The sequence below is a fragment of the Amblyomma americanum genome, chromosome 1, assembly GCF_052857255.1.
Source record: "Amblyomma americanum isolate KBUSLIRL-KWMA chromosome 1, ASM5285725v1, whole genome shotgun sequence".
In the NCBI taxonomy this organism is placed as follows: domain Eukaryota; kingdom Metazoa; phylum Arthropoda; class Arachnida; order Ixodida; family Ixodidae; genus Amblyomma; species Amblyomma americanum.
The window spans coordinates 180,052,970-180,079,782 of NC_135497.1; the positions used below are offsets into that span (position 1 = coordinate 180,052,970).

The 26,813-nt window shown below is 42.6% G+C and overlaps 1 protein-coding gene across 3 annotated transcripts; it reads left to right on the forward strand.

Annotated features, from left to right (window-relative positions):
* The first annotated feature begins 4,729 nt into the window (after nt 1–4,729).
* LOC144114276 (uncharacterized) lies at nt 4,730–18,018 on the forward strand. Of its 3 annotated transcripts, XR_013310993.1 has the most exons (5): nt 4,730–4,919; nt 6,278–6,334; nt 6,780–7,081; nt 11,156–11,248; nt 17,906–18,018. XR_013310993.1 is itself a non-coding variant. In XM_077647898.1 (4 exons), the coding sequence occupies exons 1-3, from the start codon at nt 6,037–6,039 to the stop codon at nt 11,168–11,170; spliced, it is 615 nt and encodes a 204-aa protein (XP_077504024.1). In that variant the 5' UTR covers nt 4,730–6,036; the 3' UTR covers nt 11,171–11,248; nt 17,906–18,018. The 3 variants fall into 3 exon arrangements, 1 of the variants encoding a protein (XP_077504024.1); XR_013310994.1 differs by lacking the exon at nt 6,278–6,334; XM_077647898.1 differs by having other exon boundaries at nt 4,730–6,334.
* The last annotated feature ends 8,795 nt before the right edge of the window (nt 18,019–26,813 follow it).

The following is a 26,813-nucleotide window of genomic DNA, read 5'->3' on the forward strand; positions in this document are numbered from 1 at the left end:
ATCATAACGCATTTTTAAAGCGAGAGCTTTACTGGCCGCGATCTTGCGATTTCGCCGTGGCGGTGCTCCGAGGAGGCACATGAAGTCACAACGCGCGCCTCGCCGCGGATATTTCTCTCTCTCTGGCTTTCTAGTCACTACTGCGCATGTGCCACTAGTAACACCGAGCCACAGGTGTTCGAAATTATTCCGGAGCCCTCCACTACGGCACATCTTTCTTCTTTCACTCTGTCCTTTATCCCTTCCCTTACGGCGCGGTTCAGGTGTCCAATGATGTATGAGACAAATACTGTACCATTTCCTTTCCCCAAAAAACCAATTATTAATGTCTGTGGCGTTGGTGTCCAACTGCAAAAGCCTGCTTTGGATTGCGTTCCGTTCCGCACACTGGATAGGCAGCACGCCCTCGCTGCCACCGCCACAGGTATCAAAGCACGAATGAGGTGTCCTCATATCCAGGGAGCCAGTTATGCGCCCTTCCTTTGCTCAAAGCCATCGCCGTCTAGAACATTGTCAACGCCAACGCCAGTGAACACAGTGATCGCCGACATCTTTCGGTTTGTATATCCTGGATTTGCTGAGCTAATCCACATTTTTTTATGCCTTATGTGACTAGACTGACCTCTGATGTTATAGCTATTGCTCGGTTGTTGAAACCGAATCTGGCGAGATAAACTCAGTTATAAAGTATTTACCGGTCGTAGGCGAGCAGCACGCGGTGACACGTTAATTTAAACTAATGTCTTACGCACCATTACAAAGAAGAAAATGCATTGAAAATTTTGGCGCGTATACTCCTTTAGTACGGCGGAGTGCACACGGCCGGCAGTCCTGGTGCGGGAGCGAGCAGCAAAAAAAAAAAAAGAACGAAAGGTAAACAACCGCGCCGGGTTGGTTGGGTGACACTTTCGTGGCCGTAGTGCGGTGCCATGCCACTATGTAAGCTTTATTTTTCTCTCGCTCGCTCCAGTGCATCAGTTGAAAGGGGAAAACACAGAGGGCCGTTCTTAATCGCCGATATCTCTGGTGCTACACAAGTAAGATCAGACATTCTTGCGGGAGTATGATGGCCGATTCAACAGCTTCCGATTCAATAGTATTTCGGCTATTAATACCCTCGCTAAAAACCGTTGGTGTGCCCCTTTAGAGATGTGCGACGTCACTTTCGTGTGAGCATCTTAAAACTTTGGAGACGAAACAAGGAAACCGCTAAAGGCTCGGGATGCTTTTAAGAAATGCTATTAAGAGAAAGCAGAGACAAACCTTCCCGAAAACCCAAATTCCTGAAATAACAAAGAGCGCAGGCTGTGAAACCATATCTGGATTTGCACAAAGCCATGTTGTCACAATTAAGGCAACGTGTAAAAGGTGGTTTCATTTCAGTAGTAACTTACAGGTGCTGAGGGCTTCAAGAAAGCGAAAAAGAAAACATGATTCAATTATGCACTTAATTATCTCCAGCAGTGCAGCCAGGGACACTGGAACAGGAGGGGGAAAGGGGGGCAGCCAACCACACCAACATTTTTCCAAATGGGCACTGCTGTGGTGGCCAAGTGGTTGAGCATCCCGCGCATGCAGAAGGTGCAGGGTTCGATCCCCAGTGCCGCCGGGTACCCATCACTGATACAATAGGTACAAGCTTTCCCCTGATTTGGTGCTTGGCTTCTTCAGGGTGGTATGCTTAGGAAATGGGTCTTTGATGCCACCTTGAGAAATGGAAAATAACGTGCCATGGCGTCATGGCATAAAAATCCATAATCATCATTTTTCCAAATGGGGCAGCAACCCCATGGTCTCCAACTGCTTGCACTTGGATAAGATTTCTGACAAATGAGACACTCCAGTTCTATGGCTCTTTAAAAGGAGTATAGACACCTAAATTTTGGATACGTGTTTTCTTGTTTGCAATCATGCGTAAGGCATTATTATACATAGATCACCACCTGGTATTCTCCTACGACCACTAAATAATTTATAATCACATTTCTTTTTCGTGCTGTTTTGGTTTCAACAGCTGAATGAGGACTGTGACATCAACGTGTACCTGCAGGTTACATGAGCAGGTCACCAAAAGCATGTGCAAACAAATCTGTGAACGCAGTGCAATGCAGCAGTTACATCTTTGCTACACAACCATCAATCAGAAATGCGAACTCCTTCATGGATAAGAAAAGGAAAGGCACAATCAAATATTGCTCACTGCAATGTTTAATTTAGTAGGTACCTAGTACCACACAGTCACACCTGCTCTTCCTGCAGATAAACGAAACACTGTCAAAAAGCAGCAAGCAGCCATAATTGCTGCAATGACAAGGATGATGTGCACCGTCAATGCCAGAATGCAGTGTTCCCCCCGGATCCTGAATAGAAAATAATAGCAGTTTTTTTTCGAAAGTACTCTGAAAGCATGAATTTTCTGTGTCTATTTTACTTAGCTTGCATTAATTGACACGACTCTTTCTGTACTCAGCAGCTTTGACAAAAATGCGGGCCAGCTGACAGCCTCAGAAGACTGTAGCACCTTGCCAACTTGCAAAAGATCAAGGCTCAGAAAGAAAAAGCTAACAAAAAATTGAGGCGTTTCCTTATTCACACTGTATTTTATATGGCACTAAGAATGCGGCTAAGACATGGCATGAAGATTGTTTTTTCTGCTCAGTTGCAAACTTTCTGGCGTTTGCTAACGTATCACTGCAATGTAAATAATAAAAAATACCTGCACTGCACAACATGCAGCAAGACTTACAAAATACTCCACCTACAAGGCTACCACATACCTCTTACATGTGGTAGAGTTTATATCGACAAAACTAGCTAGCCTGTAAGGTGAGGAGACACCAAGCCTCTGACATCTGGAGATGTGCACCTCCCATGTAATTGGAGATGCTCCTTTTTGATGATACTTCAGTTGTTGGGTATGCAAGGATCAGATATGAAGGGGAACAACTAGGCACCTAGTTATTAAGCAGCATCACAGTGAGCAATGTGCCTTGGCTTTTCTTCTGTCCTTAAAGGAGTTTCATTTTCCATGTTATGTGTTCACATAACTGCTTGTGTGTGCTCATTTTTGCTTGCGTGGAGGTGCTTTTCTGTGTTAAATTACAGTTTTAACTCTGGCCTCAGTCCTCTGCACCTTCTTTTTTTGCTAGTGTTCAGCTTAAGTTGTGTACTAACTCGCGCGGATCTATATTTTTCTACATTTCCAACTGTCGCTGCCTCAGTCATGTTCACCTCTGCACCTAACGCCTTCAAGTCTGCTGTGTATAATGATCTTAATCAATCTGCCTATTACGCATGCATTTTTGTTAGTCACCCACTCCTCTCTGTAATGCCAATTGGTCCTGAGAGTAAAAAAAGGAAATGAAATGTAGTCTAGCCTGAGCAAGCATGCATTATGTTCAGTTTATTTTACCATTTGAACAGTAGAGAGCTGTTAAAGCTGCTAAGTTGAGCTTGACATGCCTATCACCCCTACACTGGAAAACAGCAGGTGCCAAGGCATACGTAACCACTAACGACAACAGAATGTGCCAAGTGTGAAGTAATTCAGTAACGTTCCTCGCATTTATCACAGTGCATACTCACTGCTCAGTAATTTATTACCCCATTAGACATCCTGCAAGGAGAGTGCACAATGGTGCGTTTTATTTGAACATGGCACCACAGTAAAACGACAGTCATTAAACCTGTGCCAACACAACAGCAAATAAATTTCTGCCCAATAAATGTATAGCTTACAGTGCAATCAACAGGCGAGTATAGTCAACACTCAAGGTCAAAATAATAAAGAATGACATTTGAGCAGCCGCTCATTCCCCCGCCCCCTCCCTAAAAAAAAAATGAAAAAGGGTGTTCTTCAGACGACACGTTAGAACGATGCGGTTGTAATATTTGCGACACATCAACTACGTGTGAAATTCAGATATAAATAACGCCCATGCATGCGGTTGGATGCGAGGCGCCGGGGCGCGGGCAAACAGTAATCGTCTTCAGGTATCGACTGGTGACACCTCCTACTCAATGAATGCCACTCATGGCCACGTTCACATCCAACAAGCTTGTATCCAACATTAGACAGGTGTTTACATCATAATGCAGCAGCAGTTCATCAGTGATGTTGGCCAGTGCTGATTTTTTTGGCATGATAAACGGAATAATCCTACGAAACGCGCATCAACTGTTCCTCGCCAGATTCTTGCAGTCCCACGAGGGAGAGCAGCTTTTCCGTCGGCTTCAAGTCGACTCTTTCGTGCAGGGCCACTGGCATTGTAACGCACGTTCTGCACGGTCGTTCTATTATGCATCGACGCCACATGGGATACCAAGTACGGTTGTACAATCCAATGTGGCGTACGGGCCGCACATACACACACACTAAAGACAATACAACGTACGGGACACACGCAGCGAACACAGAAGAACAAAAACTGCTCGAAAGCACCCGCTCCCCATGCAGTTTCTTGTTCACTGCGTTCAGAACTTCAGACTATGGGCTTGGCCAGCGCTTCGACTTTGCTATGGCTAAGCCGCAGCCGTGATGGTAACGACGTTCTTGCAACGAAAATAAAAATTTTGATATATCAAACTTTAAAGGTTGCAAGCTAAAAAGCTATCGTAACATTAAATACATAACTTTGCTTAAAAACATAACGTTGCGCGCCTTTGCGACGTCAACGACGCGAGCATGGACGCAAATACGTGAATGGCGCTATGAATTTGCTGTGCTTCTCTGTAACTCTGTAAATGGCGCGCTTATTCTTGTCGAAGTGCACGTTTGTCGGTGCGAACAGTTTGAAGCTTAATCGCCTGAAATTGCTCAAGGAAAGTCAGCGGCACTGTATTTCTCGTTTCTGTGCATCGGGAGTGACTTTGGTGGCAGCCACACGGCAACATCTCCGGTTTATCGAACTTGTGACAAGGTGAGCATTTTGTTCACAAATTTGGAAAGTGTTTTTTCTCCTTATTTAACCGCTCAGTGTTTTTGTTTGTATTGTAACCCTGCGTATCGTCGCATGTTATGTTCACAATAACATCAGTACGACGTGCATGCGCTTTCCGTCTCTATTTGAAGTAACGTTAGTCAATCAGCGTAAAATTTTCGGATTCAATTAAGCACAAACTGTCCATGTTGCTACTGCTTGTAGGATGTGCTTTGAGATGATTCTGCGCACGAGGTGGTCTTCTGATAATTTGTTCATTACCAGATATAGTCTAGAGGCATGGAACCATTCATCCCACTACAACAACGCTGAAAAGCTCTTTAGTGTTCATGCATCTGCTCTCCTTACAATAACCTTTTCAGTAATCATTCGCGTGGTTGCTTTGGATCTGGACAAGTGGCTGCTGTTGCTAGGGGCGCCTGGCAACAGAGCCCCTGGGGACGCCCAGTGGGTCAGCTGTTTGTTCAGGTGCCACGGTACCAAAGTTACCATTCCTGGCTTTTTCTTCCCAGTCCATCACCCTCATATTCCTTGCCAAGATTACAATATGTAATCAGGCAGTGAAAATTAGTAATTTCTACATATTTCAGGACAGTTCAGAGAAATGCACATGCAGCATCAATCTTCTCTTTGTAGACTTTCTATGACCTGGATAGCAGAGTGGCAAGCAGTAGGTCAACTGCTCACAAATTTATTTGCCTCTGATGCAAAGTAAGGAGTGCAAACATCGTAAGACAAGTCTCTAGTCTGTTTCATTCTCACTGCATTTGATCAAAGCATAATGTGAAATGCTGTATCTCCCATACCCTAGGTTTCTTTACTTTGAGCAGTAGGTATCCACCATGAACAGCAAGGCAACTTCACTCGCTGAAATTTTGCCTTCAGCAGCAATACAGGGAGTATGTTACCCCATGTGCTATCTCGACATAGACTCTATACTTCGGTGGACAGCTGCGTCCACAGCTGCAATCACCTCTCATGAGCATGCACCCTTAAGACACATAAGGGTCATTCAGTCTATAAATTCCTCTTCTTTGTCCAGTAAACCCTCGTACATCATTTTCAAGCCACTGAGTTGTGGCTTCTTTCACTTGGCATGTCCCGGGCCAAAACTACAGTGTTTGTCATCATCATCAACAGCAGCAGCCTATGTCCACTGCAGGACAAAGGCTTCTCCCATACCTCTCCTGTTAACCCTGTCCTGTTCCAGCTGTGGCCACCTTATCCTTGCAAACTTCTTTATCTCATCCGCTTAGTTATGCTTTCTGTCAAGATACACCACACCAAGAGGAACTTCATGTACAGTGCAAATATTGACTGGTATTCAATGTGTTCAGGAACCTCGAAGTGCCAAAGGATCGATGGCAAACAAGTGCCACATCATGCTGGATGCTGTGAGTTACTTCTTAGCACTTTGACATGGAAGTGCATCGAGGACTGATCAAAGTTTAGAGTGGAGCTACCATTCAGCCCAATGCCAGGGAAAAGGGAGCTAGAATAACTTTGTCCCTTTCAGTTCCTCAAAGTACAGATGTTAAACCTTTAAGTCATAGGTCATTTAAGCAGCATTGACAGTAATTACCTGTAAAAAATTTAAAGGAAAAGAGAAAATGGGGGCGGGTTCAGAGAAAAGGCAGAAGGAAGAGGGGGGGGGGGGGGGGTGGAAGCCAAGGGTTTCTGAGAAGTGATTGTAGGAGGTGCAGGGAATACGGTAAAAGTATAACGATGAATGAAATGACAGGTTGGGCTGGAGGGGTAGGCTGAAAGAAACGATAAATCAGCAATCGGGGCCACGGCACTGCTGCTATGCATCCGTACTCACGAATGCCACTTGTACAGGGGCTGCTGCTGCTTTTCCTGGGCCAGCTACCGAGTCGACCCTATCGCCTGGACAGGCCCAAAATGAACGTCTAGGAGAGCGGCGCTGCAGCCTACTTTACAGAGCCATTGGATACCTACTCCCTCCCTACGGATTGGCCACATTACCCTTCACCGCTAACTCTGGAAGCCACTTCGTAGTTCGTCGAGCAACATGGGCCACGTCATCTATCCGGCTTCTTAAAAAGGGCATCATTCCTGCTGACACTGTGGGCCACGACACTGCTGCTATGCATCCATACTCACGAATGCTGCTTGTACAGGTTAGTTATCTTGAAACTAAGTGTTATCGTGACAATAATGTTTGTCTCTTTGCGGTGTCATGGCCACCTGGTGTAGTGGATTATGTGAAGTATGTTCGTGCTGCTGCGTCGTACATTTGGCGCCTCTTGGTTCTTGGCGGTGACGTGGAGGTAAACCCAGGCCCTATGACTAAAGCGCAAGAAGACAAGCTTGACGCTGTAGCTTTAGCCATTCAGCGTCTTGAGGCGGGCAACACAAGCCTTCTTGAATCGACAAATCAAGTCTTGAGCCTCCACGTCACCCTTAGGAACGACCTGGAACAGTTAACTAAAAGAGTTACTGAACTGGAATGCAAAATTGAAACTCTTCCCTCCAGTCAACTGGTGTCAAATGCTGATATCTCTAAAAAAATTCAGGACAAAGTTGATGATCTGGAAAATTGCTCAAGGCGGTCGAACGTGTTGTTTTTTGGCATTGATGATTCTGATCTATCTGAGTCTTGGGAAGACTCTGAGCAGTATTTAAGAGAATTTTGTTCAGAGAAACTTGGCATTACTATCACTTCCGTTGCCAGAGCTCACCGCCTAGGGCGTCTTTCGACTGAAAAGAAACGTCCAATTATTGCCAAGTTTTATAATGAGAAAGAAGTTGAATCTGTCATTAATCTTGGCAACAAACTAAAGAACACCAATTTTAGCATATCACGTGACTACTCTGGGGCTGTTCGTGATGAGCGCCATAAACTGTGGCAGTTTTCTAAGACAATGAAGGTGGGGGACAGGATTCGTCTGTATTTTAATAAACTTATGTAAACGACGACGTTTATCTCTGGGACACTGCTGCCAATCGGGCTGCACGTCTAACTGAGCCTTCTGCCGATTGACAACATTCAACTCATGCTGCTTCCGATCGTGCACCGCCAATTTTGCCGAGGCCCCAAGTGTTTAGATAACATTTGCTTCCTATATACTAACATCAGAACCTTTACAGCGAAAAGTGATGCCCTCTCCTCTCTTATCGATTCTTCTGAAACCTCGTTAATAGCATTAACTGAAACGTGGCTAACCGATTATATATCAGATGTGATGTTCTTTCATGCGAATTGTTTGAAATTTTTTCGGTGCGACAGAAAGAACAGAAGAGGAGGTGGTGTGCTTATTGTGATTAAGCAAGAACTGATTTCTATATTAATTGTTACTTCTACACTTCTGGAGTGTGTATTCGTCTCCTTGAAATGCACTTCTACAAACATTATTGCCGGTGTGTTGTATCGTCCACCCGACCTGTATGATGGCTTTGCAGATTAATTTCGTCGCTTATCGACCGATGTGTGTACACGTTTTCCAAATTCTGTCCTAATTATGTTTGGTGACTTTAATTTCTCAGGTATCAATTGAGAAACACTATCTGTTTCTCCTAGTGACAAGGATGCGCAATCTTTCCTACAAACTTGTCTTGATTTTCAAACTCAGCTCGTTACAAAGCTCACGCGATCCTCAAGTACCACTGCAAACGTTCTCGACTTGATTCTAACCAATAATCTCGATGCTTGTTCTAAAATATTTCACCTTAGTGGTCTTTTTGAACATGACATTATTGAATGCATCAATTGCAGAATTATCAACAGAAAAACTACCACCAAGCTGATCAGGTGTTATAGCAGAGCTAATATTGACCAAATGAATCATGAATTAACCTCATTTTCTGAGAAGTTTTTGGCTGAATCTTCATTCCGTTGCACTGAACAGAATTGGATACAGTTTAAAACTACCCTAATTAACTTCATTATAAAATACATACCGGTTATCAAGATTAAGTGCAGCAAAAGTGCGCCCTGTTTCAATGGGCGGCTATGAAGAGCTAATAATAAGAGAAAGCGTTTGTATCGGCAGGCGGTTGCTAACAACCTATTAAACACATGGGAAAAATACAAAGTGATAAAATTTACCAGAAAAGGCTTAAAGCTACCCGTCGTCAGTTTTATAGTGACATTATGTCCACCATGCTGTCTAATAACCCCCGTAGGTTTTGGAGCGTAATTAACCCTCATTCGTATCCTGATTCTTTCTTGACAAGTTCTAAAGGTGATCAGCTGGACGATGCTCATTCTGCTCAGCTCTTTCACAACGCTTTCTCATCTGTTTTCACTCGAGAAGTCATCACCACCTCTCCAGTTCTCAACTCATTTCATGATTATTCTATGTCCCCAATAGTCATTAGTGAAGATGGTATTCTTTCTTTGTTAAGTAATCTTAAAACTACCACAAGCGCAGATCCGCTGGGCTTTAACAACAAAATACTTAAAAACATATCTCAGAGTACTGGGAAAACCTCTGACCATATGTGAGACCTTTTTAAATAATTACGCCAGTGCTAAAATATGCATGGCCACACTCTTTAGAGGTTCATTGCGTGTGACAGAGCCACTCATCGCTGCAAAATGGTGCAGAAGAAGATGGACCTGAATGTAGTGCTAGTACTCCTGTACGGGCCAGAAACATGGAGGCTAACTTTCGGGTTCAGCTCAGGTTAAGCACAACATGGGTAGCTATGGAAAGAAGAATGATAGGTGTAACAGTAAGAGACAGGAAGCGGGCAGAGTAGGTGAGAGAACAAATGCGGGTTAATGATATCCTAGTTGAAATCAAGAGGAAGCAATGGGCTTTGGCAGGGCATGTAATGTGAAAGCAAGATAACCACTGGTCCTTAAGGGTAACTGAGTGGATTCCAAGAGAAGGCAAGCGTAGCAGGGGGCGGCAGAAAGTTAGGTGGACGGATGAGATTAAGAAGTTTGCAGGCATACAGGACGCAGCTGGCAAAGGGCAGGGTTAATTGGAGACATGGGAGAGACCTTTGCCCTGTAGTGGGCGTAGTCAGGCTGATGATGATGATGTCATCTGTCACTTCGCCTCGATGTGCGGCAATGTCAGATGCAGTGGTCCTCCAAAGAGCAAGCATGGCCTTGTGCTCACGTGTTCGCATTAAGGGTGGACAACCCTCTACTTCAGAGATTCTAAGTTTCATCTGGGTATGTTGATCCCAGATGAAGACAAGTCCTCTTGTTGAAACATTGGCAAGCACCCTGAGGCTTTCCCCTTCCCTTGTTCACTTTGTGAGTGTTAAGAAACCGTCTGCCTACTCTCTCTCTACCATGCACTCCTTTTACGGCGAGTTACCTTTCGAGTAAGCCCTAGGATTGCCTTACAATGTGCAGATAACCACATCTTGTACGGTTATTTTTGTATGTATACACCAGTGATAAGTCATGAAGGAAATCAAGGGATTTGTATTGTTTAGCACTTTAAAGCTAATCACGAGGTTATAGTAGAAAATGTGCCGTTTTCTGCCTACAAGGGCTTGGTTGTGTGTCATTACTGGTTTCTCTTTATCAAGGCTACTTGACAGCCGCCGTGAAACAGGTTATTGAAAAGTCATACGGCAAATAAGAGCGTTTCTACTATTACAATTTAAATGTTATTTGTTGAAACTTCAATCATTGCGGGTCAGGGGTTGATATTTTCAAATAACCAGCCTGAAGGTCAAAACCTTCAGGATTAAGTTCGCTACTTCTTTCCTTCCTTAAAAACCCGGTATTTATTTGTTGCTTTCAGCAAGCAGAGGTCTGTGTTATAGCACATATTTTTCACTACCTTCAGTGAAAATTGGGCACTATCAACCCGCCATAAAAGTAGGGGTGTAGTACACAAATTGCTTGTACGCAACTGTTTTGGCGTTACAGCATGCACAGCATGGTCTTAAAGCCAAATTCTTTACATTTGCAACTGGTTCATAAAAAGCCTGTTCTGGCTAATGGCATTTTGCAAAACTGTGTTGCTCTAAATGCTCCTAAGAATAACTTTAGTTCATTCAGGAGCATATATATTGACAATATCTCTTAAAGGCATGATTGCTCACATTAGCTCTTGGTACCTCACAATATATAGTTTTATGCCTCCAGTATCACTGACTTGCATCACATGTTAAATACAGTAGTAAAATGCCCACTATTAGTTTAAACCACTACTCAGCATGGGGCTGTGCACTTTTTGTTGTGTTGCATGAAGTATACTTATGTATGAAACAACTTTTTTCAGCTGCACTTCACATGATTCAAGTTCTACCAGAAGAAAGGCTGCAACACAACATTAGTCACTACCTGTTCCTTGCCCAGCACATAACAGGCCATGGTAAGATATGAACAAAAATGGTGCATGTATGTGTTCTGCACATGCATTTTGTGTACAACCAACACTATAATGCGATTAACTCATGTCATGTAAGAGAAAGCACATAAAGCATTTTTTTTATATATTTTTGTGCAATGCATTTTTTGTATGTAGTGCAACATGTTTAAGTTTTAAACTGACCATTTAGCTCACGACTCAGTAACTGCTATATGTGCAGATATTTTATAGACCAAGTGATTTCCATTAATTCAACCTACACCTTTAATTGACAAGCTCTTGTGTCCTGTTGGGACAGTTAAATAATGTGCACTACAGTAAGCATATGCACACATTCTCATACAGAGGTCTGCCAGACGGTGGAGAATGTGGTGTGGGTTGGAATGGCGAACTACCCACAGTTAACCCTATTTTTTATTTCTTTGCTTTCTTGCTGCATGTGTGGATAGTTGATTTGTACATTTTTTTAGTGTACAGCGGGCACATACAAACATCAACTCTATGTTAAGCAGACCGCGGTGTCCTCTTTCTGAGTCTGTTTTTGTGCTGAAAATTTACTACCAAATTGTTCTCGTAGCACTCAAATTTGACAGCTCTGCAATGCTTGCTGCCCAGGTCTTCCTATTAATGTGGTCCAGGTCATTGAAAATTGATAGGCAAGCACCGGTGGCATGAATTACTAGCAAAGTGATGCTTGTGCTAATGCTTGTGCTAGCCGGGGATGTGGAATTGAACCCAGGACCCCCAGAGAATAACGCCCCTAACCCGTCCCTCGAGTCAATTGCCTTGGCTATATCCCGCATTGAATGCTCTCAAAAAACTATGCTTAGTGAACTAGCGTTGATTCGGGCTGCTCAGTCGAAGGTCGAGGATTCAATATCCAGCCTTTCGGTGCGAGTTGACGCCCTGGAACAAATCACGAGCTCTAATCAGTTAAGTAGCCCGAGTTTATCAGCCGATCCTGATATGGCTAAACTTTCATCCGACATTAAGCTACTTTCAGATAAATGTGATGACGCTGAAAACCGTCTCCGACGGTCCAATTTGCTGTTTTTTGGAATCACAGATCAACAAGATGAATCATGGTCCGAGTCTGAATCGCGGATTATTTCATTCTGCGCGGACGAGCTCGATGTCACAATTGATAGCCATGATATTGAGCGTGTTCACAGACTTGGCCGTTTCCAACAAGGAAAAAACCGCCCTATCATTCTAAATTTTATGAGATTTAAAGACAAAGGGCGTATCCTTTTTGCCAGTTCCAAGCTTAAAAATTCTTCCTTTTCTGTCCGTGAGGACTACTCTGCACGCGTTCGCTTGGCAAGGAAGAAACTTTTTTTGTATGGTCAGCAACGAGGTGGCTCATTTAAAATCCGTTTTGATAAGCTCATCATGAACAACAAACAGTTTGTGTACGATGCTGTTAAAGATTCTGTGGTTGAATTAAATTTATAGCGCTCACCGCAGGCACACAGGTCCTTTATGCACCAATGTTTCCAGAATCGCACGCGTGCAGCCCCTGCCCCAACCGATAAATCAGTTTCCGTTTTACTAACAAATATCCGAAGTTATTTTCCAAAGAAAGAAGCTGTTGAAGCTATATTGCAAGACAACAGCACAGATATTGCCATCTTTACTGAAACATGGCTCACACCTGATATACTGAATGACGAACTTTTCCAAGATAAGCAATCCTTCACTTGTTTCCGTCGTGACAGACCAGGGCGTAGGGGAGGCGGCGTGATGGTTCTTGTTAAAAGTATTCTGGTCTCTTCTGCTATCGCAGTCAATAGTAAAAGCGAAATCATTTGCGTGAACGTTTCTCTTGCTCATTGCACTAATATAATAATTGCATGTTACCGAGCACCTGACTCCGATCATTCCTTCATCGACGACTTAAGTATCATTCTGCTCGACATAAATAAACAGTTTCCCAATGCCAACCTCATAGTTAGCGGCGATTTTAATTTCCCAGACATCGACTGGGATAATCTAACCGCATCTTCCCGCCATTCCAGAGAATTTTTGGACCTTATTCTTTCGTTTGACCTCTCTCAAGCAGTCAAAATACCAACTCGGGGCACCAACATCCTAGATCTTGCTCTTGCATCTAATCCTGATTTAATCCAGTCTTTGTCATCCATCGCCGGTCTTAGCGATCATAGCATAGTGTTGTTCAACTTTTCAGTTCGCATTACTTCACGACAACGCTCAGTGAAACACATACGTGACTACAAAAAAGCCAATTTTTCTAAAATCAATGAGGAACTAGCCAAATTTCTTCTCCACTTCGAACAGACTGCTTCTTTCAGGTCTATTGATGACAACTGGTCCATGTATAAAGAAAAAATCACCTCTTTAACTGAATTTTATGTACCCCTCGTTTGCATTCGTGGTGATGCCGTAATACCATGGTTTACCAACTCTTTAAGAAGTCTGTGCAATAAGAAAAAACGATTATTTAGAGAAGCTAAGAGCTCCAACTTAGCGTCTAAATGGGAGAAATACTTTAGCTGTCTGAGAAATTATACCAAGTTGCTTAAGAGCACTAAACAAAACTTTTACAACAATGACCTACTCGATATCCTTCGAAACAACCCAAAAAAGTTTTGGACTATTTTAACTCCAGTTCGTAGCGGTTCACATAATATATCTTTATTAGATCAAGATGGTTGTCATGTTCCAAATGAGCTTCGCTCGGACGTAATGAATACGTACTTCTCATCTGTTTTCACCAACGAACCAGCCGTAAACATTCCTACATCACAGAGCCTAAATGTATCTGAAATGCCACCTGTTAGTATCTCAGCCGAAGGAATATGTAGACTTATTGAAGATTTAAAGGTATCAAGTGCTCCTGGGCCCGACAACATTTCTGCGAAAATTCTTAAGGGTACCAAAGTAATATCCAGTCATTTCCTGCAAATCATTTTTACGCAATCCATTTCTAGTGGCCAAATCCCGTCTGAGTGGAAGATTAGCCGAGTCGTGCCTTGCTTTAAGGCAGGTAACCGCTCTGATCCATCAAATTATCGTCCCATCTCGCTAACATGCATTGCGTGCAAACTACTTGAACATATTATTTACTCCCAAGTAGCCAATCACCTCGATAGAAATTCTTTTTTCTTTCCAAACCAACACGGATTCCGTTCAGGCTACTCATGTGAAACTCAACTTTTCGAATTTACGACTGACCTCCACCTAAACCTTGACTCCTTGTTTCAGACAGATATTATCTACCTCGATTTTTCGAAAGCTTTCGACCGAGTTCCTCACCAGCGCCTCTTGGCTAAACTTTCCTCCCTTTCACTGCACCCGCTGATATTATCATGGATTTGCAGTTTCCTAACTAATCGTTCGCAATACACCGTCATCAACAACCATCCTTCTACCGTCACTAAAGTCACCTCTGGAGTACCTCAGGGCTCTGTTCTTGGGCCGCTCCTGTTTCTTGTCTTTATCAATGACCTTCCTGTCGGCATTTCATCATCCATCCGTTTGTTCGCAGATGATTGCGTTCTTTACCGCCGTGTTAGCACTACGAACGACCAGTCATTGCTGCAGGACGACTTGAACTTGATACAATGTTGGTGCTCGACCTGGCTCATGAAACTGAACGAAACTAAATGCAAGTTTATGCACGTGTCCCGTAAACGATCTAACCTGCACTTTTCTTACACGCTAAACAGGACCGCGCTATCTGAAGTTGAATCCTACAGATACCTCGGCATAGAAATAACAAGTGATCTTAACTGGTCGAAGCACATAACGTCCCTTGCTGCTAGCGTTTCTAAATCACTAGGATTCATCAGACGATCGCTCACATTTTCTCCCCCTAAGGTTAGACTAATCGCATACGAAACTTTCATCCGCACTAAACTTGAATTTGCATCGAGCATTTGGAATCCCCATCAAAAGTATTTAACACATATGTTAGAGGCCATTCAAAATCGAGCCGCTCGGTTTATAATATCAAATTATGATTCTCGGTCGAGTGTTACAAATATCAAATCCTCTGTTGGTTTACCTTCCTTGGCATCCCGTCGTAAGATAGCAAGACTGTCTATTTCATAAACTTTATTATAATTTTCCCCAACTGCGTGAGAGCCTAATTATGCCCCTTTTAAGATCATCGCGACGTTTGTATAATTGCCGTAGTATTCAACGCATTCATGGTTCAACCAATGCGTTCAATTCCTCGTTCTTGCCAGCTGCCATAGCCGAGTGGAATGTCCTTCCAGACAGTGTTGTGAATGAAGTTAATTCCCTAAAATTTAAACAGATGTTAATTGATTTATTCCCCAACTAATTCCTGTTGAAGGCCCTTTTTTCTTTTTTTTGTTTACTAACTTACTTGCTTGTTTTTCTTTTGAAGTGTTCACAGTTGTATCTACATGTGTTAAGTTTATGTTCCAATTTTGTTCTTTGTGACATAATTACTGTTCGCCCCCCCCCCCCCCCCCCCCCCCCCTATGTAATGCCCCCTGGGGCCCTTAAGGGTAAATAAATGATGATGATGATGACCTTGATGTTCGTGTCTAAACTTTTGGCGGAGCAGTGCAATAGAGCAGCATGTTTTCAAATATCAAAACACACGTGGTTTGACAGAGGTGCAGATGCCCTTGTACCATTAAAATCCATCATGAAATTCATCTTGTTGCCCTAAGAGACCATTGGTGATTCATTCTCTGCATCGTATGCCCTGCCCAGGTCCATTTTCTTCTTTTAATTTCTGCCAGAGTATTGACAATTCAGGCTTGTTCTGGAATCAGTGTTGGCATAGTCCAGTCTTACTGCTAACATTTTCATCTCTGTGGCCTACTATTCTTCCTGCATTTAATCTCAAGCCTCATTGTTAGCATCCAAGTTTCAAGATGTGGCTTTTCTTTTGAGCAACATCATTAGGCTGCTTCAGAACACAAGAATGCCTACCGAGTTCACTACAGGCAGTTCTGTATCTCCTGATAGTTTCTTTCTCATGGTCTAGCTCTCCAAACTACTTGGCTTACATAGAGCTCCCTTACCACTTCTAATGTTCCTCTACTCATCATAGGCTGTTGGTTCCCTTTGAGACTATTGGATTTCACTTGTTTCTCTTACTCTTTTTATGCCTGCAGTTCCTTCTCTGCTTAGGTCCTCAAGCATACACTGCAATTCATACTCGTAGATACTTAACAGCACCATTAACAAATCGGAGCTTACTTGCTGTCGGTCTCCTACTGCTTATATTTCGCTGCTGCATACTCTCTTTGCTTGTTGCTGCTTTTAGGTTTCCTCCATAACTTTCTGTTTGCTCTATCCTGGCCTTGATGTATTTTCTTCTGCTGCTTAGTTTCGAATTATTGGCTTGGTTTCATGGTTCTGCTCCTTCTATGTTCACTGTGAGGTTTGAGAGTTTCATGCTTTGTTGTTTCTTATATCTTTTTCTTCTCGAGGTTGTATATTCTCTAGCTACCCTACCTCTTGCTTTTCACTTGTTCATTTCTTGATTATTGTGGTAAGTTCACCATTCAAAACCACACCACAATCTCCGCTGTCTGGCAGACCTCTGTATGAGAATGCATGCATATGGTTCACGAGTCCTCCTGACTGCTGTGATATGTAATGCCTAATAGCTCCGTAAAAAGTCCAGCTAGTCCAGCTACGGCTCGAACAGCAAGGTCCAGAGATTTTTAGCGCCCTCCACTGCGTCGCAGTTCTGGCTGTGATTTATTCAATAACTGCTGGAGACAAAGAATCAAACAAATTTAAGCTTTATTTATGACCAGAATCACGGTTTAGCAAAGCAGAATTGTGGAACTTGAGGAATTATTTAAAGAAAAACAAACATTTGTAGCTTTGGCATGCTGTAAACAATGTTATCTGAACAAAGTGAGATTAAAGGTTCCTGAGGCAGTTAATTATTTGTGGTTTTCTGTTCAATCTGTACACAGAGGTATTCACCGACATGACAATGTTCATCATTAGTTGCTCGTGGAGCATGCCTAAAGGCCGCTAGGCGTGTCTAGTTGGCTGATCCTCACCAGATCTGGTCTGCACCGCTGAAGCTACGTGCTGGACAACAAAATGGCACCCATGACATTTGAATACCCCCCCCCTATCCGGTTGTATACAGTTACAGTGGTGAAGTACCTCCTTGACACACCAGTTTTTATCTGCCTCCTCATTTTGGTGTATTTGTAACTCAGTGGTTATGGTGTTCGGCTGCTGACCTGAAAGATGTGGGTTCAACCCCGCCTGCGACGGTCGCATTTCGATGCAGGCAAAATGCTAGAGGTCCATGTACTATGCAATGTCAGTGAAATATTGTGCATTGACGTTTCACAGTACATGGGGTCCAGGTGGTCAAGATTATCCGGAGCCCTCCTCTACGGCGTTCCTCATAGTCTGAGTCACTTTGGGATGTTAAAGCTCACAAGTCAAATCATAAATGGGACTTTTTTTAGGACGAAAAAATTCCAAGATACCAGCTGCTTAATTGGAACTGCTACTTCTTTCAGTGTACTAAAATGTATTGCAAACAGCTATGCTAGCATAGTTCCAGTGTGGCCGAAATGTTGCAGCATCTTATTGGGCACTTTTCAGGGAAGTGCTGCCATGTATGCATTTTTCTCCTGAGCGCATCTGTGATAATTTTTTTGTGTTTTACTATTTGTGCAGGACAAGTGTTCCTCTGAAGACTTCATGGGCTTAATGCTACTGCTCACTGCAAAGGTCAAGGGGCGGGTATATCTGGGCCAACAGACAATAAATGCTGCATGGCCTTCATGTCATCTTTACCACCTTAATCAGGTGGGCCTTGTGTGAATTCCGTGCCCAGCTGCAGTGGTATGCTACCATAATTGCTTTCAGCTCACAGGCCTGGTGTGCTGTGCAACCCTTTTATTTGGTGGCACATCATCAGTGGAGCTCATGGTAGCTGCTGTTGCTTAGCTTGCCTACATTTTACACGTACAAGCTCTCCCTTCCGCTAGCATCTGACACTCCTCTGATCACTTATACAAGAAACTGCTCAGCAGCTTTTGCACATGGTTGCTGGCTTTCTGATGAGCATCGTCAGGAACCAGTAACAATGGGCAAGAGCTGAAGATGCGGTTAAGCTAACCATTATGACCGCCATTGCCACCCGTAACATGGTGCTAACGCTGGAAGAACGCTAAAGCTGTATGTTACCTGCAACGCGATTATCATACTAAATTTAACATTGTGTAAATGTTACCTTCTTATTGCAGAAACGAGATTTTTATCTTTGTGTTGTGGAACATTGCTAAAGAGGTTACCTCAGAGTCAAAAAAGAGGAAACTAGCAACTTTCAGGTAATGTTACTGGGTAACATTTTATACCATTCCAATAACTGCCACAACGAATTGTGTTATTTGGGGTTTTGCTGCTTCAATTTCAACTGTCTTATTTACGTTTCATTTGATGCTAATGGTATGCAGACATGTAAAAAGTGACCAGCAAATATTACTCTCCAGTAGGTGCTGAACGCTATATTTTTAAAATGTGATATACACTTGTCAAAAAAATTCACAAAGTAGAACGTGCTGCACACTAGTGGCAGAAATAAAGTTGCATATGTGCACACGTGTACACAACTTTAGTTTCTGTCATGACTGCAAAGGATCATCCTGCTTTGTGAATATTTTTGACAAGTGTATATCACATTTTAAAATATATTATGTTCAACGCCTACTTGCTGGTCACTTTTTACATGTCTGTATACTATTAGCATCAAATGAATTAGGCTTGATGTCTAATGACAAGTAATGTCTCTGTCAGCCACTTTATGCTTGTAGTGCCTATAGATTATTTTTTATTATGTTCACGCTCTACCTTATCGGCCCTTTCATTCTATATATTGGGGAAATAGCTTTTCATGCAACTCTTTCTTCTCGTTCGTTCATGCCATTAAGTGCATAGAGTTATTGAAATAAAATAGATGAATGTAACTAACTTATGACATTTCACTTGGCATGCCCCCTATTTAATTTTTTCGTTCAGCCGCCGCGGTGGCTCAGTGGTTATGGTGCTCGGCTGCTGACCCGAAAGACGCGGGTTCGATCCCGGAGGTGAAATTCTAGAGGCCCGTGTACTGTGCGATGTCAGTGCACGTTAAAGAATCCCAGGTGGTCGAAATTTCCGGAGCCCTTTCACTACGGTGTCCCTCATATAGCCTAAGTCACTTTGGGACGTTAAACCCCCAGAGACCAAACCAAACCAATTTTTTCGTTCATATTCTATCCTTCAGTTCCTTTAACACATTAGGCCATCACAGTGCAAGGCAACCAACTGTAAAAATATGCACAGCCTTGGTCAAAAGCCTTCAGTCCAAATGGTGTGCTTCTCAGCCATATAGTTTTCAAGTTTATTGGACACAAAAGATTAGTACACTGATATCAAATAAGTACAGAAAGAGGTCCCATAGTGAAACACTATACTAGGACCTCTTGAACTATGTGCAATGAAATGAGCAACAACACAGCATTTGTAGACATCTCTTCTCTCTGTCCTCTTGCATCTTTGTCCTCGTCCTCTATGTTTTAAGAAATGAGCAACCAACTAGCCTGCATTTCTACCCTTGTCGACATTTGTAGACAGTGTTGATTAAAATACATTGTGTTAATAAAACAAATCCAATAATTCCAGAGGAAATATAGTTAACAAAAATAGAAATCTAAGCATAGCCCAAACTGAAGTAATGGTAAACAATCACAAGTAAAAACTACAAAAATAAAAAACAGTGATGATAACAAAAACACTTCAACAAAACACAAGGATGTATTATGCAAATACCACTACAAATTCAAGTCACTACTAAATTTTTGGGTAGTAGCCGTTTGTAGAATTATTGAATATTTCATTATGTGGCAATGTTAGATGACTGACGAATATATGAGCGATTAAACATATATGAGATATGAAATATATGAGATATGAGCGATTAAACAAATGCAAGGTGAACTAGATTTAATATCCAGAGGTATATTATTCCATGCTGTGACTGATGCGAATCCAACTCTGACGACGCCATAATCAATGCAGACTTTTCGAAGGGGGAAGTTTTTTTTTGATGAGAATCTAGAAACATTGGGATTAGTGAAATCTTGCCGATATATGAACTGGAAAAGATTGTGGTCATTAACAAAATGATAAGCAAAAATGCCTAAGTTATACGTGACTAGGTCGGAAATCGGAAGAATATTAGGTTGCTGAGCAATGCAGATATATTGGCATCGTATGGACCAAAAAGAATGATACGTAGGGCTTGGTTTTGTGAGTGCTGTGGTGGTGTGCTATGCAAATGATGTGCAAGACCCCATGTTGTGATGCAATAATTAAGATGGCTATGAATGAAAGCACAGTATGGTGCTGTTGGAGTTGACAAATTGAAATAATGTGGGGCTTTTAAAGGGATCAACCACCAACGAAAACATGTCATGAGATTATAGCAGAAATTAAATGATTGTGCCTCATATTGTAAGAATTGAGCACTGCAATATCGAAACAAAGATTTAGAATTTTAATTAGGCATTGAAATCCACATAAACAAGCTGAAGTGCATCCCACCACATGACCACATCTCAGTAGAATATTGCTCCTTTGTTTTCAGTGAACAGTGTTTTTCTTCTTTCAGGAGTATTCATCATGTTTTATTGCAGTTTGCGCTCTCTCTAGTGCACCCTTCGATGAAAAGCAATGCTCCCTTTGCATCGTCGGCCATAAGCTTTTAGCTTTCGTCACCAAATGGTGCCACAGTGTTTTGCATTTCTTGGATGCAGCGGCAACCACAGTCCACTAAAACTTTCGTCCACGAGGCGTACATTACTGTGCCGTAACAGCTTCGGGTATGGAAACTAAAATGGATGCTACTCTATATGAAAAATGTCTAATTATATGCTGTGTGGCGGATGAGATTTATTTTAGTTTTCGGTACATCACTTTTGCCGGTGTGCAATCGCCGTAACGCTCGCTTATCACGGTTTCCAGCATAGCAATACATAAAAACGGGAGCATGGACCAATCGAAGAATTCTTGGTAAAAATCTACAGCATTTCTAATAAAGCTGTTGCTGAATCAAGCACCTTAGACAGCAAGCTTCCCATTGTGCCGGAAAAATTTTGGTGCATAAAATTCAATCTTCGGTCATTTTAAGAGAGCCTTGATGGCATAAGCAGTTTTCTTCCAAAGAAGAGCAGTATGAAGGTGAAATTTTAGTGAGACGTCAAGTTGCATCTCCAAAAACAAACCGGTCAGCAGGATATATATATATATAGGTTGAGAATAAATGAAGATCATTGGGATAGTACAACGATAAGCTGTGGGACATGAACAGAAACCCACAAGTTGTTTTTGCAGGATTGAGTCATAGACCGTTGTTATAACACCACATGGATATGTTATTAAGGTCATTGCTGAGATTGGAAGTAATGATATCAACGAAGGAGTTACTAGCTAGTATAGTTGTATTATCAGCATATAAAAAACATTCAAGATATGTAAGGCAGTGAGGTAAGTCGTTAATATAAACTGGGACTAGCAGAGGCGCAAGAATGAAGCCTCGCAGCACCCCTATATTAATTATTTTAGTGTCATATAAAGTTCCCAATATGTTATCAGTTATTTCTTGATTGCACAGATAACTACAGAGGAGATCTAGAGCAATAATACTAAATGCAGAAAGTTTTAGGAAGAAAATATTGTGGTTAATGAAACCAAATGCCTCAGAGAAGTCAATGAAAACTGAGCCAATGTAACTGCCATTATGAGTTTCTCTTTTGCATTTATCAGGGAAAGCAATTAAAGCAAGATTAGTGGGGCACTTGTGACACCTCTAAAGCTACAAATTTCTCTAGGGTGAGAAGAACCCTTGTCCTTGCCTTTCAAGACCTTTTGGTCTTTGGGGTGCCGTGAGTGCTATTACAGCTCAAAGGCAAACCATATGTCCTGAAGACCTTTGACCAAGGCTGTACATTTAAATGAAGCTTGAACTCCCAAGTACTCCCTGCATATGGCCACGACTGCACTTACACTAACCTTCTGTGTCCCTTTTATATATGTCCATGATGTTCACGCAGGTATTTCAGTTCCTAATGCTGGTATTGGCTTTAGTAATATATAAATAAGGTTTCACAGTGGCAACATGCAGCCTATTGTGCTGCTTGTTACATATTGTATTATTGAAATCAGCTGAGAAAAATTCTGTTAGAGGACCCACACAGCATAACGAAGAATTCACGACTGATAAGAGCTGGAGTACTGTATGCACTGTATGCACTCTCTATCAAGCAACTTCTCTACCTTTTCTTAAATGTTTGTTCTGAAATCATACACATAAATTTGCACAAGCTGTAAATAATAAGGAAAGAATGAGAATATGTATATGCTCAGACAACTCATCCCTGCTTTCATCACAGTGAGTGACTTGGCTTCTTTTATTTGCATACCTAAGCCTCGCTTTCCCTAGCGTTTTTTTCGCTTTTAAGTATTTACTTTCCAAGGAATATGCATTAGGTTTCAAAATTAAGAACTGAATTGTGCCAGTCAACAAACAGTAAAATAAATATATTGCTGAAACAGGTGTGTTCGACTAGCCTGCATAAATGAAGCCAGTAAGTGCTATGCTAAATAAGTTTTGGCCGTTGAGGTAGCTTATCTACAAATACAGTGTGCAGTAGTCTGTACATACGTCTGCAAGTCAAAGGAGAGAATTCTACTGTCCACTCACAAAGGTGTGCAGAAGCGTGGAGTTGATCAGTTCGGTCTCGCCCTACCATCTACATGCTGGCCATCGAGGTTATCTTAGCTGGTACAGCAATTGCCGTACATAGGCGGTGGTCTTGGGTTTAATCCCCGGACCAGAATTTTTCTTCAACTGTGAAGCTTCTGTGAAAGCTGTATAGCTTTCCTTTATAGCCACACGGCTGGCTTGGGTACATGCTAATCAGTAATTATTATGTATCTCCCATCATTCCACTGTTGAGGACCGTGCAGCAAAAAATCCAATACCAGGCCAAAATCAAATGTAAACAGTGCCAATTAACAAAACAGTTTTCGTCCTTGCCTGCGATTCATGTTTTTGCCCAAAGTGTGCATATCCATCAGCCAGTTATACATCACTGTCATGTGCTGCATGCTCATGGAATAACGAATAAACATGGCCACTTTTGAACCTGGCATGGTTTGTAGTCTTGGTAAAAGATTCCTGGGCTACCATGTTACTGCTGGGCCAACCAGTGCAGCTGCGTTGCTCCCCAGTGTTCCAAATCCCTGGAAGGCTAAAACTTTTCACCCTTAGGCTTTTGTAGTTTAGGGCTCTGAGATGCCCCAGGTGCCTTACTGCATGCCTTAACTAAACAAAGGTTCGCGGAGAAAATGTCACAAAACATAAGCCAGGGTAGCTGGTCACCAAAAGTTGCCTTAATTACATTTCCCACATAGTATTCCTGTGAAGCATATATTTATCGGCACCACTTTTACAGACACAGAAAAGCTCATCCACCTTTCAATAGAGATTTCTCAGCTCCAGAATGCTTGTGCACTGGCATTTGTCTTAATGCAAAATTTTGGTTCTTTGGTACATCAGCCTTTCAGTACCACAAAGTGCATGAAAGGGCACTGAAAAATTGTGCACACTACAAGATGGTCTGGATTTTAGTTTTTATTTGGCTTGGAGCACCAAGTGGCCCCAAGCATGAAGGGAAAAATACACCGCAAGAGAGGAGGAGGAGGAGGAAAGGCAGGGAGGTTAACCAGACGAATAGCCGGTTTGCAAGAGAAAGCACACACAAAAGTACATGACGCCAAAAAGACAGTATGCAGCAGCTCAGGTAAGCAGTTTAGCTTATGATACTAAGTTGGCCGTCAATTCCACAGAATAAAGATAATGCTAGGGTAGTCTGTTCGCAAAACGTATCTGTCCGAGTTCCCAGGAGTTCATGGAAAAGTACTCGCCGCACTAAAGACCACAAGGTAGCTTATGATAGTCTGTTTTTTGTTTATAAGTAATTTAACATTGGAACTTGCCAGGATTGTCCGGAATTGGCGAATATGCAGTCGTCTGCGCGCAGAAATTCCATAGCTTCCGGTGAGGCGAGCAGAGCAACAGATTTGACAGGTTACGTCATCTGGGGTACTGTACATGAGACCTGCACCAGCTCCAAGCAGGCATATTGGTTGCCTCGCAGTTCGCTAGATAGCACAGCCTCTCAACGTGGCTATTCCGCTCGCCTCGATGAAAATTTTGCGCGCAGAAGACTGCAGTTTTTCGCCAATTCTATGCGGCCAATCGACGATCGAATCACAAACTTGTCAAAAACGGATCAATTAGCCGCGCTCACTGAATGGAATAGGGAAAAGAAACGGGGCTCTAAAAGCTAAGAACGCGTGCACTGACTAGCAGATCTGAAGAATGTCGAGGGTCTTACCCTGGAGTACTTCTTCGGCGCAAACACAGAGCTACCTGGTGCACTGCAAGAGCTTACCACCCATTTAAATCCATTATCTCAACATGTAATAAGAAGCGCTGGACACTTTCCTCAAAGCAGCTTCGCGGTGCTGCTTGTGGAAAACCCACTTTCCCCACAGAAGTCTACAAGCCTGCTACCAGTGGATAACTTCCTTTAGCCTGAAGTCATTTTTTTTTCTCTGATTTACGCAACAGTCAGTAGATCGTGTATGTATCGTGTATTGGGACAATGCGAATGTGATAGGCGATACTCGACAAAAGTCCGTGTGCTGCGTAGCTTTTTTTTGTATGTGTATTTATCGCAGCTATCGGACACCATAAACTCGTTCCTGAGCGAAGGCCTTTGGAGCTCTCACTTACGCAGGGATACTGCTCAGCAGCCCACCAGTAAACAGCTGGTCACATGCGACTCGAATGACATACGTCGAAACACATGACGACAGCAGCTTAGAGAAGCAGAAGTCTATTGTGTTCATCATGGGCCTGCGTGGGTAGTCTGTTGTTTTACTTTTCTGAACGTTCACATATTTTTGGTGTTGAAAAAGAAATAATTTTTTCACTGATCTTGCTTGCCAACATCCTTTGTGCAGCTATTGGATTTCTACACACTTTAAATTTTTATTGGCCATGAAAACAGACAGATTGCACACCTTGATTTTTTGAAAGGCTTTCTTCACCCTTAATTTTATTTTTATGGAATTTCTGCAAACCCTAGAGCTCATGCAGTTACAGCTTACAATTTTCACTGTTCTGATGGTGTCTTTTTTTTTTTTAACAGTGCAACTGAAAAGACCTTTAATCTATACCCAACTCTCACTGGACGTGCTTAGGCACCAAGCTGAAGAGCTCATGCAGAAGGCTGGAAGGCATCCTGAGGCATGTGCATGAAATATATAGCACACAGAGTGGCAAATCGAGTCTGTGACACGCAATAATCTTTAGGGCGGCTCAGATATCAAAAGGGCCCCTTTGCTGCAAATATTGCTTACACATCTGCAGCCTATGCAAATAGTTGTCATGCAAAATTCACATCACATATTTTTCGATTCCTTACTCAACTCCTTAGAAGCAAACCTATTTGCAACCTAGCTATGATTGCTTGAACCATGAAAGATAACAATGTATCTGTTTCATACAAAAATTGCAAGAAATAGAGCCAGGGACCTGAGACATGCAAGACAGGTTTCACTTCACACTAGTTCCCTTTCACAGGGTACTCTCCTGATGGCATTGTCTGTTTCTCATGTAAGTGCTGTGGGGGTCGAGAGATGTTTTAGAGATCATGTACCCAATGAAGCCACAAAATTTCTTTAAAATTATGAAGCATTGCTTGAAAGGCAGGCAGGTGACGCAGTGCACCTTAACACCATATAAAAGAGGCAATTTCGCCTTTTGCAGTTATGATTATTTTTGCTGTATTAGTGTGCATTATGTGGCCACTGCATCCCAGGCATTGAAAGACTTCATGACCTCAGCCTAACCGTTTGCTTGTTTTGACTTCACTTTCGCACAAAAGTGGCATTTGGCGGGCAGTTTTGTTCTAAACTTTGTTTGGGTAAGGTACTTGCCTTATTGGCTCAGAATTGAAAATCATCATCTGAGGTGACAGCGGACTGAAAGGGCAAGCTTTCGCAGCATTCGTAACCGTAGCGTCATCTACGCCCACTGATGGAACGAGCACTCTACCATTGAGGGTGCGGCAAAATGCAAGGGGGAGAAAGCAGTTGCACGGTTGGTTTGAAAGTGCTTTCTCGGCTATTTTATCAAAACTGGGTGCAGAAAACGCTGCTGCATGCAACTGCCCCCCCTCCCCGCACCTTGCGTTTCTCCCATGAGTTTCTCCGCAGCCTCCCTGCTTGGTAGAGTGCTCGTTCATCTGGAGGGCGCATGATGGCACTACCGGCACCATTACTGCAAAAGCTCGCAGTTTTGGTTCACTGTCGCCACAGACAATGAAGATTTCTGATTAATTTTGACCAAATCAGGCAAGTACTCCACCCAAATGTAACAGGACAGCTGAGGCTGCTGGAGCTCTGAACTAGGGGCCTCAGGAAACCTTCATCCCTTTGGGCAACAAAAAAAGTTTTTCAATGAATACGC